The 13,075-nt window shown below is 37.9% G+C and overlaps 1 protein-coding gene across 3 annotated transcripts in view; it reads right to left on the bottom strand.

Moving 5' to 3' along the window:
* Positions 1 to 1,176: 1,176 nt before the first annotated feature.
* LOC101160961 (tolloid-like 1) overlaps positions 1,177 to 13,075 on the bottom strand; it is a 54,410-nt gene continuing 42,511 nt past the window's right edge. For 2 of the 3 annotated variants that reach the window (XM_023957939.2, XM_023957935.2), the window contains 5 exons: positions 11,672 to 11,797; positions 7,231 to 7,358; positions 3,825 to 4,038; positions 3,366 to 3,616; positions 1,177 to 2,910 (listed from right to left, as the gene is read on the bottom strand). In XM_023957939.2, coding sequence (XP_023813707.2) covers positions 2,776 to 2,910; positions 3,366 to 3,616; positions 3,825 to 4,038; positions 7,231 to 7,358; positions 11,672 to 11,797 — 854 coding nt within the window. In that variant the 3' untranslated portion in view covers positions 1,177 to 2,775. The remainder of the gene's footprint in view (positions 2,911 to 3,365; positions 3,617 to 3,824; positions 4,039 to 7,230; positions 7,359 to 11,671; positions 11,798 to 13,075) is intronic. The other variant, XR_013654264.1, reaches the window with a different exon arrangement.

Genomic DNA, 13,075 nt, shown 5'->3' on the forward strand with positions numbered 1-13,075 from the left:
AGCCCGGTTTGAGAAGGTTGCGTCAGGAAGGGCATCCGGCGTAAAACATTGCCAAGTTTACAGGCGGGGTCACTAGTCTATTGCAGGGCCACACACACACTCACATTAATGAACACATGGAGACATTTTAGAGACACCAATCAATCTATAAAGAATGCCTTTGGACACTGAGAGAAACCGGTGTGCCTGGACAAAACCCACACGAGCACATGGAGAACGTGCAAACTCCACACAGAAATGTCCCAGTTGGGATTCGAACCAGCACCTGCTCCCTGTGAGGGGAGAGCCCTAACCACTACAGTACACCTCCATGCAGTCCATATACATTGTATTGATTACAATCGTTTCCCCGTTTTCGTTTCGCTTTTCTTTTCCTTCTTGCAAACTATATGACACAGTATTTTGTGCAATGTAAGATTTTTGTAAAATTAGAGTATTTGCAATACAATAATAGCTCTGGAATAAATCAATGAAATATTTTATTTAAAAATGGATTTTACCAGCATAACTAGTTTTTCTCGTTAAATGGGATTTGCTTTAAAGTTTAGAGCTTAAACCCTTTACCCTGTTTCAAATGATTTCCTTACTGTGCGCCTAACACTAAACTGACAACAAAAAGACACATTTCTGATAAAACAACAGAAAACTGGTGTCTTTTGAACAACTAAGAGTAGAATAGATACTTTTAATAGACAAATTCAACTGAAAAGGTGACTTTTTAACCCTTGTGCTATCTTAGATGACCCCACCCTTGCATTGACGTGTTCTTCCTACCATGACAAAGGTGGATAAAGGTGAGGATCCATAGACACCAGTGAAGATCACAAATCATTGAAGAAAAAAGGTTCAGTGCACTGTCTAGTGGGTCTAGATGACCCAACTCCCAAGGATAGCACAAGGGTTACTATTTGGAGTGTTACATGGACAAACTGATTAAGCTGCTTTTTTGCCGGGCATGTCTCAAGAGCCGTCCAAAAAGCTAAAATTTGTCAATTTTTTAGGGAGTCAAAGTTGTTTTTACTTAAAAACCTTTATTCCATATGTGAAACTTTTTGTTGAAGTCCCAAGGACACATTTCTGAACCTTCACAATGCTGTGGAAGGAAGAGGTGACCAAAAACTGATGGATTGTGTGATCAAAAGTCAGCTCCAGAAGAATATGAAACACAATAGAGGGTAATATATAAAGCACACAAGTGTTTTGAACCTGTGTGTATTTTATTGAGTGATGTAGAGGACTAATCGTCGGTGTCTGAGGTGGAGCAAGGAAACAGAAACTACAGAGGGTCAGGTTATAAGCTTGGCACATACAGCAATGTAAAGTTAAACTTAACTCACACACAAACACACACACACACACACACACACACACGGTTGTCTAGAGTCAGATACAACACACATTTGCACAAAGGAGGACTCTAAAAACGGAGAACAGCCTTTTTGAAATGATAAACAACAGTCCCTAATTCTTTGTCTCCGTGCTCCAAACACGTCTTTAAAGCGGGAAAAAGATCCGAAGGGGGATCTGGGGAAATGCACAAACACTTTGTGAGGTCATCAAAGTAAGATAAGCACCTACAATAATTACACACTCCTATCTTACACCTTTCACGTCTACAACAAAACCACTGTCCAAAAATATTTAAAAAAGCCTTCGAAATACTCCACTGATCGACCTGTGCAGCAGCTCGGGAGCCGCCTGCAATTACTTACATTTGATTCTAAGGCAATGTTGTAGTTCCATAGGAATAGAGCTGTTGATGCAGCCTGCTGTTTGCACACTGGCTGTGTCTCCATTTGAAACCCTTCATCTTTGTTTTAGCACCATGGGACTCTCGCTTATTCACGCACAATCAAAAGACAGTTGTGAAAAATATTCCCTTCTGATCCATTATATATATATATATATATATATATATATATATACGGTACATACATATTCCTTGAAGAATAAACTAAAAACACAAGCAAAACATGATCAAGATGATACAAACTCAAAAATCTTAGATGCAAGGCTCAACGTCACAGATCGTTAAGATTTAAGTCTGCTTTTCTTTAATGTGTTCTTGTTTCTCCGATCCACAAAGACTGTGGGTATAAGCTTTCTGCCAAAAAAAATAAGGGAGCACAACGGTGTGCTTTTGTCCTTTCTGTTTTTTTTCTTTTTTTCCTCAGACGCACAGACAGTAAACACAATGGATTTTACAACACAAAGAAATAAAATAATCTGCTGCCACTTTGAGCTGGGCTGAACAGGGCCGAGTCCCAAAGGCAATATACCGTCTGTCAGCAGTTTGTCTTGAGTTATTGTTGGGATAAGCAGCCACCTGATAACAGTAAGTTGCACAGTTCTAGGATTAGGAGTCACCAAAGGCTCTGAACTCCCTTTGCAGATGCATTCTTTAGTTTCTTTTGCATCTATGGTTTATTATTCAAGATACAAGTTGAGTGTTTTTCTGCTTTTGCGCAACCATCGCCGTGAACTCTCCACACCGATACTTGATATGCGACCGTGACACGTCTCCTTCGTGCCAAGGACTCATGCAGCATTCAGATGGACTTCCCCAAACTTTGTTGATATCTTATTGTCTTTGATGCCTCGTGTCAGAAAGCAGTGACCCGTGCGGATCCTTATGGGGAAGCAGGTATTCACATTACAGTCGTCTTCCTCTGATCCCAGGCCGCTGTCTGCATCTGTTCTCGTTGCCATGGAGACGCTTAGAGTAACAGTGGCTAAGGACGCACAGAGGTCAGAGGCGACAGCCAGGGTTTAGAGTCACTTCCTGGCATGAAGGTTCTCCTGGAATTTGGTACTCGTGTATCGCAGGTGGAAGCCCTTTTTGCTGATAGTGTCGTCGCTATGGAAACGGATCAGCATTACATCTCCCGGTGAATAAATCCCTTCTCTGGGCTAAAGATAAAAAAGACAGAGAGATTTGGGAAAAATTAGGTCAACTTTAGCTTTTTCTGAGATTCCGTAAATATTTTGTTTTGTTTGTTAACAACTTTTGAGATCAATTCTCAATTAATAAATCTAAGCATTAAATATGAAAAACTAAAATCATGACTACTAAGCTGGCATTCTAAAATATTTCCAATACATGACACTGAAATTATTCCAGGAATCCAAAATTTGACATGATTTTTCTTTGGATCTTTTTGTGTAACTTACAACTCCTTCTATATCCGCCCTGTTACAGCATCACTTACATTGGATGCATATTAGTATTATTTAAAGAAAATGACTGAAAACTGACAGATGAATTAAAGTTTTGGGAGTTAATAACTTCACCAATCTGCTTCAAAAAGTTGTGTCTTCTAAAAATTCCTCCAAGTAAAAGATGGAAAGCAAAAGTGGATGTTTACCCCTGAACCACAGAAGCGACCCAGCCGGTGTGCATTTGCATCATATCCGTTAAACAGCTCAATGAAGTCGTAGCCACAGTCCGCCTCCTCCTCCACCTCAAAGGTTATGAAGGTGAGCTCGATGCTGTATCCCTCCTCTGAGGTCAGCAGCCACTCGCAGTCAGTATGACCTGGATAGTTGTTGTCTCCAAACTGGGCATGGGAGTACAGATTTTTCTGATGAGCTTCTGCTTTCAGACGACCTCCACACTCTAAAAAAGACATTGATAAAAGTTACAACTGAATCTGGATAAACTTCCGTTCTTTATGGACGAATGACCAGCATGTACAGGCTGTAACCAGCCACTAGAGGGAGATGTTATGCTGGTGATTGTGACTGTCACTTTGGTCAACAAGAACACAAAACAATGTATAAAGAGGCTTAAAAAATAGATTTAAAGTAGGTAAATGGAGTCAAACCTGTGGAGTGTGCAGCTTGGAAACCCTTCCTTTGCACGGAAGCGTCAGATATGAAACGGAGATACATCTTGTTGCTGGTGGAGACGAGCGGCTCGGGGATCTTGCCGCCACACAGTCTGCCGAGGATTGCTGCGGTGTCGCTGTCCCCATCGAAAGCCTCCAAGTGGTCATACGCGCACTCCTGATGCTGTTCAATTTCAAACTCGTTGAAGCTCTGCAGAGGTGGAGGCAGACAAAAAGAGCATTAAACCACAACACATCTATGGGCGAGATTAAACAAAAAGAAAACTGTGCGAACTGTATGTTCATATATTTGAAAGGAATAAAACGTTTTAATTTAATTTTTTTACATTAATTTTAACATTTTTAATTTTAACATTTTAATATACAACAACAAAGAGGTGCACTACAGTTTGCTCTAAAATAAAAGGAAACACTCGTGTTGCTGGATTACCTGCAACTAAAGACAATATTTTTAGACGTCTTATTTTTGCCAATTTAACTACACTTCGAGGCATCACAAGGGCCTTCAAGGGCAGTTTAGTGTGAAATCCCAAACAAACTCTAAGCTACGTTTACATGTGCTCAGATAATTTGGGTTCTGCAGATATCTGGCAACAGGATAAATGAGTTTACATGCACACCGGTAACCAAATTTTCACACTTTTTCATGCAAATCCACTGTGTTAAAATATCTAAGCACCACTTTTGCAAGCCAGAGTAGATAGCTTTTCCTGATGGAAAGTTACTAAGAAAAATCTGGTTTTGACTATGAAAATACAATTTTAGTGTGGTAATTAGTGTGGTATTTGAGACTTGAGAAAGTAACATCTACAGTCCAACCCAAAATTGTAAATATCCGTGGCAAATTTTGATCATGTCCATTTTTGCTCGAATGTAAATAAAAGCGGAGATTTTTCTTTAACCCCTCTGTAAATCTTATTTTCTTCTGGGAAGGCACCTGCATAGTTTCTAATTAAGAAGAAATTTGCAGGTTGAATAAAATCTCTTTGTAACCCCTTCATGCGACGTATTCCCAACGTACCACTAAATGCAGGACTTAAAGGCCCAAACATGAAAGAATATTTTTGTCCACTTCGGTGCAGTGCATTGAAATGTCTCCACTTTGTTTTGACTTGGCTTTGAATTTGAAGAAAATCTTTTTCAAAATTCAAAACAAAAACACTCCATCATGTCCTTTTTTACTTTCTCGTTCTTCCTTTAAGAAAGATGCTTGAAAACACTTTGGTCGTTAAGATGTCGGAAACCTTTTTGCAAGAATTTCTTTAGTTGCAACATTTGTAAAAATGCAAGAAAAAAAACAGAATTCCAAAGTCTGACAGATGTGAATCAACCATCTGGACTGCACACTTTATTATGTCGGTCCGATATGAAGTAAAGAATTTTATGTTTCATGTTTTTTTCTTCTCATTGTCTTGTTTACTGACTGACATGAATGTTCACTGAATCACACTGAATGAAACCGAGGTAGAATGACTCACTATTTGCCAGATTTCTATCAAGCAGGTGTGAGAAAGGATGTTAACTGTGAGGACAACAAAGGAGGAAGTTTTTTCATTCGTGATGCCGTTCAGGAATTTTCAGGAAATGCTTTCAGGTTGGTGTTTTTTGTCGACAACATTCAAGAGACGTTTGTGATTATGAGAGAGGTTAAGTAAGTGAACAAGCAACAACAGAATGTCCTACATGTTTGTTTTTTCTGGAATCAAATTGATCTCACAGTGGTGTCGTCATCACCCCATCTTCTAGTTTCACAAACCTTATACACTCCTACCATTGTAAAGACTCTCACAAAGCTTATACACTCCTACCATTGTAAAGACTCTCGTGCCCCAACAAAATTCTCCCAAATTACCTTTAAATGGACGCTGACCTTAAAAAGTTTCAAAAATGTCTTCTTGTCTGAAGTAAAATCGAAACTGGACGAACACACACGTTATCTCACCAAAGTATGTGTAATTTTTGCTGTCCACGCTACTTCAAATGCTCAAAAACAAAAGAAGTTTGACATTCAAGTGTATGAACCCACCATGATGTTATCAGAGTGGATGATGTAATGTGTTTCCTGTTGCATAAGCAGTAATAGGGGGATTATGAAACCTGAATGACAGTCGATGGTGTTTTTATGATAGATGGCAACCAGCCTTGATCTGTCTAATGAATGTGAGTGAGGCAAAGAGATTTATATTTTTAATCGGAAGGATTTTGGTCTCTATGTGTATGTGTTACGCTCGGAGTGGAATATGAACAAATGGTAATAGGATTAAAGTCCCATTCCAATCATCTTGTGAGTTATTTTAGAAGCGTACCCAAAGCAATTTTAATTACTATTATGCTGCTTTTGTCAAAATTCGAAAACCTGCATCGTTTTCTACGACATAGATTATGCAAATTTGCCTCTGAGATGTGGGTGGGACCATTGGCCCGTTTCTTTCCGCGTTGCAGATCGAGGAACTTGTGCCCATCACAGTGTATTTTCTTTGTGACATATAAGGTCTTTTTCCAACGACATTTTAAGCATTTGGTCCTGGTTCACTGTTCTTTAAATAAAGAAATACTCAAAGATGCAATTTTAAGCAGAATTTTCTTTTTATGAGAAAAATACCACAAGAACATGTTAAAAACACCATTTACACTAAATCCTTTCTAACAGTACCCAGACATTATGATTTTCACGTGTAAAATATCTGATCAATTATAAATTTAACATCTGTATTTTAGGTATCTGGGTTTATTATGGGTATTCATTCAAAGCAGCTGGATGGCTCAGTGTGGGTTTGCTACTGACTAACTATGCAGCCACAAGCTGATTTGCTGTGGCGACCTGCCAAAAGGTAAACAACAACTATGGTAAATTGTTAAAGCTTTTGAAAGTTAATGCAAAAGTTGAATGTGCTTGGTTCTATGTCTGTCTGAAGTCAGAGAATCGCAACAAACAAGACGGGGGGTGGGGGGGGTGGGGGGGGGGGGGGGGGGCAATGCTTTTAGTGCACTGACTTTTCTACACCAAAAAAGTTGGAAAGCCTTCAATGTAATGACAAAAACTATATACAATAGAAATTTTTGATTACATTTCGGTTTTGAAACTGCATGAAAATGTATTCATCTATTCCAAACAGGTTTTGTAGCTCAGAAGGGGGGGCAACTGTATGCTTGTTAGATGGACCCAGATGGCTTTAATGCATGAGCTCATACTTACTGTTAAACATGAATATCCAAACATGCACCTTTTTTATTCTCATTTTGGTTTATTAGAGAAAAAGAAGCAGCAAATCAAAAGTGGGAGGGTTAGCCAGAGGCTTCTGTGTGCAACATGAGACTGCTGTTATAAGACATGGAGGCCTGGCAGCCATGAGCACTCGGTTTCATTTGATTGCACACTTACAATCTTGACTCTGTGTCCCGGTGTGGCGGTGATGTCCCAGGTGCATTCCTTCCGGCTGGGGTACTTGTCTGGCCAGTTGGGGCTGCTCAGGGTCCCGCTGGGGCTGTGGATCTTGTGCTCACACTCAGCTGGACATGAACACAGAGAGACACAGAAAGCACACACATAGGAAGGATGTTAACATCGTGGTTGTACAGGAAAAGATCAGAGGAAATGGCAAAGGGAACAGGAAGGAGAGAAACAAGAGAGCCAAAAGAGAGTGAAAGGATTTTAAAGAAACATGTCCTGGTCAGGAGTTCAGAGGGAATTTCACATGAAAGCATGGACTGCACGACCGCTTTAATGTGTTTGTTTCTGCAGCTGCTGAAAATTAAACCAGTGTACCAGTGGAAAATAGTGGAAACCTCCAGACTGTAATAAATTTGAATATGCCAAACAAACTATTCAAGCCTAAAGGATAGCAGTATTGGATGCATAACTAAGAGCATCTGACATAGATGCATGCTGGGATAGGAGCCCCATCTTGTAAATATTGGTTGTGTCTGAACTCCTTGAGCAGTGTATAGTGTGTTTGCCATTTTGTTGAGCTGTACGAATCGAAAAAAATCGAGTTCCCTGCAAATTTCCCAGAAGTCTCTACGAAAAACCAGTGTGCATCAAAGGTCACTTGAATTGCAAATATAGACCGCAATGCAGTGCGTTTGAACCATTTTCCTGTGAAAAAATGTATGTTCATTATTCTTTTAATAAGCTGTCCATGTTTTAATCATCAGAACACATAGGATTAATAAATAATCTTTATAAAATAAAAAAATAAAAATAAAAATAATCTAATTTATAAGGTTTTTTTTTGGCAATTAGAAAAACAACAAATAGTGAGCGTAGAATTACTTTTAAAGTCCAAGGCATTAGATAGTCCCACACTATATAGTTTTTTAGTAGTTAGAAAGAAGCCATTGTTATTGAATTGCCTGCAGTTTAGTTTGACTTATAAGGTGGATGAAAACAACCAAATACATTTTTCATTTGGGAAAAGAGAGTAGATTTTCCAACATAGGCTGCCTAAGCCACAAGAACAGCATGTTGTTTCCAAACAAAGCATGTAAAAAACCATATATAGCTGTATGGTGGTCATACATGCAATTCTCAGCAAAATGACTGAGTCAACCCAACCCTAAGCACACACAAACATGAATAAAGTGCAACCTATAAGTTTCCCTGTTGTTTTAATTTTTACTAGCAGCATAGGGAGCCATCAGTAAGACACAGATGTGAGTATTAATGGGGTGTTTGTCTGCAAAAGTTCAGCCTCAAAGAGCTCTGGCGTGTGTGTTAGTTCAACTGTTGTGTGTCTTAGTATGTGCGTGGGAATGTGAAAGTAATTTTTGAATAAGTTATGATGTCTGTTAACCTGCAACCTTTTCCACTCTGTGTCTGTTCCTCACACACAAGCAGCACACACTGAGCACATCTGTCTTCACTTCCAGTCTGTTGAGTGTTTGAACTTGTTGGAGACACGTTTAATAAGAACAAGGTTTTCCGTGTCGATTTTGAGTATGGAGTTGACATCCCATCTACTGAACATGTCCGATGTTGGAGTCATATGTGTGCTGTGTTGAACTGAAACGAGGTGAGAGCTCTTTATGTAGCATCTCGTAAAAGTTTAAGTAGAGAAAAAACAAAAATTCACAATTCAAGTTAAGGAAAAATAAAGAACAAACCAGCAACAGAAACAGGACTTGAACTTAAATATCACAAGATGAAACTTTAGACTCCACTTCTATGACTTGTGGACTTTCGTACAATTTGTGAATTTTTATTTTTTTCCCTTTGTACTAATTCCACCCGATCTAATACAATTTGTTTTATTGCATTCATAGTAGTACAGATATTATCAGATTATATGTTCCCTTTGTTTTTGTTTTTTGTACTTGTACTTGATTAAACTTAAAAAATACTTTTATAGAAATATAGACATGAGAATTAAAATTATGGCCAAAAACTTAAAGACTCACACCGATCACCTGGTGATCCATGTTAAAGTGTTCTCAGTAGTCTTTTAAGTATAATTATGCCGTTCTTTGGCTAAAAAAACAACAAGAAACTGTTGTTTTCTAGGACATAATTTCTTCAGAGGAGCCCATTAGAGTTTATTAGAAATTCACCTCTGATTTGAGGGAAGGACTTGGTGCTCAGCAACCTTGCCCCCTTCCCCTCCCTGTTGCTGATAGTTCTCTGTTTACACACTCTCCCTTGCACCCCCAACTTAACATTAGCAGTGCAAAAAGAATAGCAATTATTATTTGAGCTATCCATCCATACAGTTTTGAGGCAGATACCAGCTCAGACAAGGAAAACAAAGACGTAGATGGATCTACTTTTCTGCAAATGGATGCATCAGAATGAAGTGGAGCAGGGAGCTTGTGGCTCACAGATTCTATCTTCTATCTACAAGCTTTGAAAAAAGAAATACTCAGAAATGCAATTTCAAGCTTAATTTTTTTCATAACTGTCCTCCATCATCAGAAAAATGCCATAAGAACATGTTAAAAACACACAAAAAAAACAATTTTCACCAAAGTGGGCCTTTAAGACTTGACTTAGACATGCTTAAAGTGGCAAAGGTCAAATTATAAATATTTATTTTCCTAATAAAAAAATGAATTTTGAGGATGGGTGAGACTAAAACCTACTCAAACCCTTAACTGTAAAAGATGGGTGGTGGGTGTAGTCATGTGACCCTTTGTTTTTGTGCTACATCATTTTGAAGCTTTTTTTTGGCCCAATCTTGTTACTTAGTAACCAAAGAGAAGAGTGCAATTTCCTTTTTCAAATCTAAAGTTTATTCATAAATGCTAAAGAATATGTAAATTTAACCCATGTATTAGGCTGAGAAAAAAATCACGATTTGCAATATTAGTGATCAATTTTGCGATGATGATATAACTTGCGATAAATGAACAATTAGCAAAAAAAACGAAAACATTTCCATTTCACTGCAAAAGTTTAATTTAAATAAGAGTCAAAATACCTTAAATTATTCTCCAAATGACCCTTGTCTAATTAGGAGTGCAAAATCTAAAATAAAGCTCCATCTGATTGGTCAATAACGTAAAGTGCTCCATCTGATTGGTCAAATGCATAAAGGGATTTATTCAATTCATTAAATAGTTCAAGATGCCATAAGATTGTTTTAGCACATTTAAGGTTTACCATTTATTGCGATTTTCGCTGACCTTTGCGATATGGATATTGCACAGCTTGAGATCGTGATAACAATAAATTTGCGATTAATTGTGCAGGCCTACCATGTGGAGGGAATTAAGTCTAGATGAAGGAGTGAAAACTTTTAATGCAAAAAGACTTTCAGGTATATTTATTAATTTTTTTAACCTTTTACTAAGCCTGACTTTCTCAAATCTAGATATTCTAAATCTTGCAGTTCCTCAAAAGACCACCAGGAGCTGATGTCAGGAAGGAGTAATTTCCCATTAACTCTTATTTCCAGCAGACATCCTATGTGTGTCATCAGAGATTATTGATCTAGTCCTACCGTCTATGGTAACAACATCCTAGTGGTTGCTTGGTCAACTGACTAGGCTTAAGTTACTTTTGTTGTCAAACAAGCTTTAATCCAGAAACCAGAAGATTCTTGAAGCTAATCCCAACAAGGCTGTTTGGCCTCAGATACAAAGAGTTATGGTGACTAGCAAATGCAACCTAATTCATGGACAAACTCAGAAAGTCTTTTAGCACAACAACCAGACTTCAGAGTAACATCTATAGTCTAAATCACGCGTGTCAAACTCAAGGCCCGGGGGCCAAATGTGACCCCGCCGTGTCACTTTATGAGGCCCGCGAGAGCATAAAAGTTCATAATTTCTTAAATTACATTTTTTTAGTTGATTACATATAATTTATGTGTAGCTGCAGTTGTAATTATTTAATGTTTGCAGGTCTTATATGCAGACAAATTGTTGTCATCAAACCATCAGTTGGATGCAAGGCTGTGTGCAGTCTTTTTTTGTAAAATGTTACACGTGTAATACATGTTCTTTTTAGCTCAGTTTTATGTTATTCTCTTTATTCACTTGGACAATTTGATCGTGGGTTTTAATAAGCAGACAAAATTTAAAAGGATTTATGCTAGAATAACAAGCAAACATATGTTTTCTATGCAAGTGTAATTGTCACTTTAAAAAGTTACAATTAATAAATAATGAGTTATTTAACATTAAGGAGTAGTTACATTTATTTTTCATTACATTTAGTTACATGTCTAAGTAATATCTGGCCCTTTGAGGACAGCCACTATGCTGATGTGGCCCTCGGTGAAAATGAGTTTGACACCCCTGGTCTAAATGATAATGATGAGTGTAAGAAGAAGCCAGTTTTTTATGATACTGTGTGTGTGTGGGTGGGGGGTGCAAATGCAACTCACCTTCCTTGCAGTCATGTTTGTTCTCATGCAGCACAAAGCCGTGACGGCACTGACAGACGTAAGAGCCCACAGTGTTGATGCACTCGTGCTGGCAGCCCCCATTGTCCTTGCTGCACTCGTCTTTGTCTGTTAGGGAGAGAAAAAAACCCAGCCCATCACTTTCAGGTGAAAATTAGAGACTGAGAGGAAAAAAAGGAGAACGTCATGATAGTAATAGCATAAAGATGGGTAATGATAAGGAGAAATTTAATTAGACGTGATAGAACAGCACAGAGGTAAGAAAAATAAGAGCATTGTTCAGCTTTCAGGTTAAAACTTTTCCTTGCATTATTTTAACAAAAAGTTTATCAGCCTCAGACCAAATCTTTAGAAATGTAACATTCAAACAGCAGGATAAAGTGCAGATTAATGTACACCATCACGTGTTTTCGGTGGCTAAGAAAAGGACGTGAGTTTCAAAATAAAAGCTTCTGGAGACAGTGGTACTTGGCACTGACACACCTGTGTACATAAAACTTTTTTTCATATCAGCTGTGACATTTTGTAAACAGGAGTTTGTCATCTGAACAAGCTGTTAGGACATAGTTAGATATGGTGAGAGCTTCAGTGCGTCTACAATATGCATCTATTCTAAAATCTGGTCAAATTCAGCTGAATCTGAAATAGGGGAAGCTCTCTTCTCGTGTTCTCCAAAGGTGATGAACCATTCTTTTGTTGTAAAAGGTATATTGACACACTGTAGGTTTATTTTAAACATTTCAAACACTTGAGAAAGTTTGATGAGCTGCTTCCATCTAGTTATTTGATTTTAAACCTATCACTGCTAGCTCAAACAAATGGCTGAGCATATTTTAAAAAAATATTTGTAAAAACACTGATTGTAGCTATTCCTCGTGCAATTGAATAAAACATTTTTTTCATTGTTTTAGTTTTATTTTTACTTAGTTGGGTTATTAAAGGGTAGAGGTGTAATGCTGTAATAAACTCCCTAAAAAGAACTTATAGGCACTAGAAAATAAAAACATGGCACATGGCATCTTTAAAACAAGTCCCAACTCTTTCAGAAAGAAAACCAAATGGAAATGTAAAAAAAGAAAATTCTGCTCACTTTTTTCCAGAACAGATATGGACCTAGTCTTTCTGATGACATACACATAGTGTGTAAAGGGGACGTCTTTGGCAGTTTGATTGATACCAGGTGGTACTAAACCCATAAGAGCCTCTGGTAAGGAAGGAAACCTGCTCTCATGTTGGTGTTTGTTTGTTTTTTAGCAAAAGAGGGATGTGGGGCTATGTAAAGTGCTTTGAGTACCACCAGGTTGAAAAGTGCTATAAATGAATTTTAAAATTAATGATCCAGAGCTCACAAACACTTGAACAAACACTTATTTATGCTAAATAGAC

Source organism: Oryzias latipes, assembly GCF_053564925.1.
Source record: "Oryzias latipes strain Hd-rR chromosome 1 unlocalized genomic scaffold, Olatipes_Hd-rR_3.1 chr1_Y".
NCBI lineage: Eukaryota > Metazoa > Chordata > Actinopteri > Beloniformes > Adrianichthyidae > Oryzias > Oryzias latipes.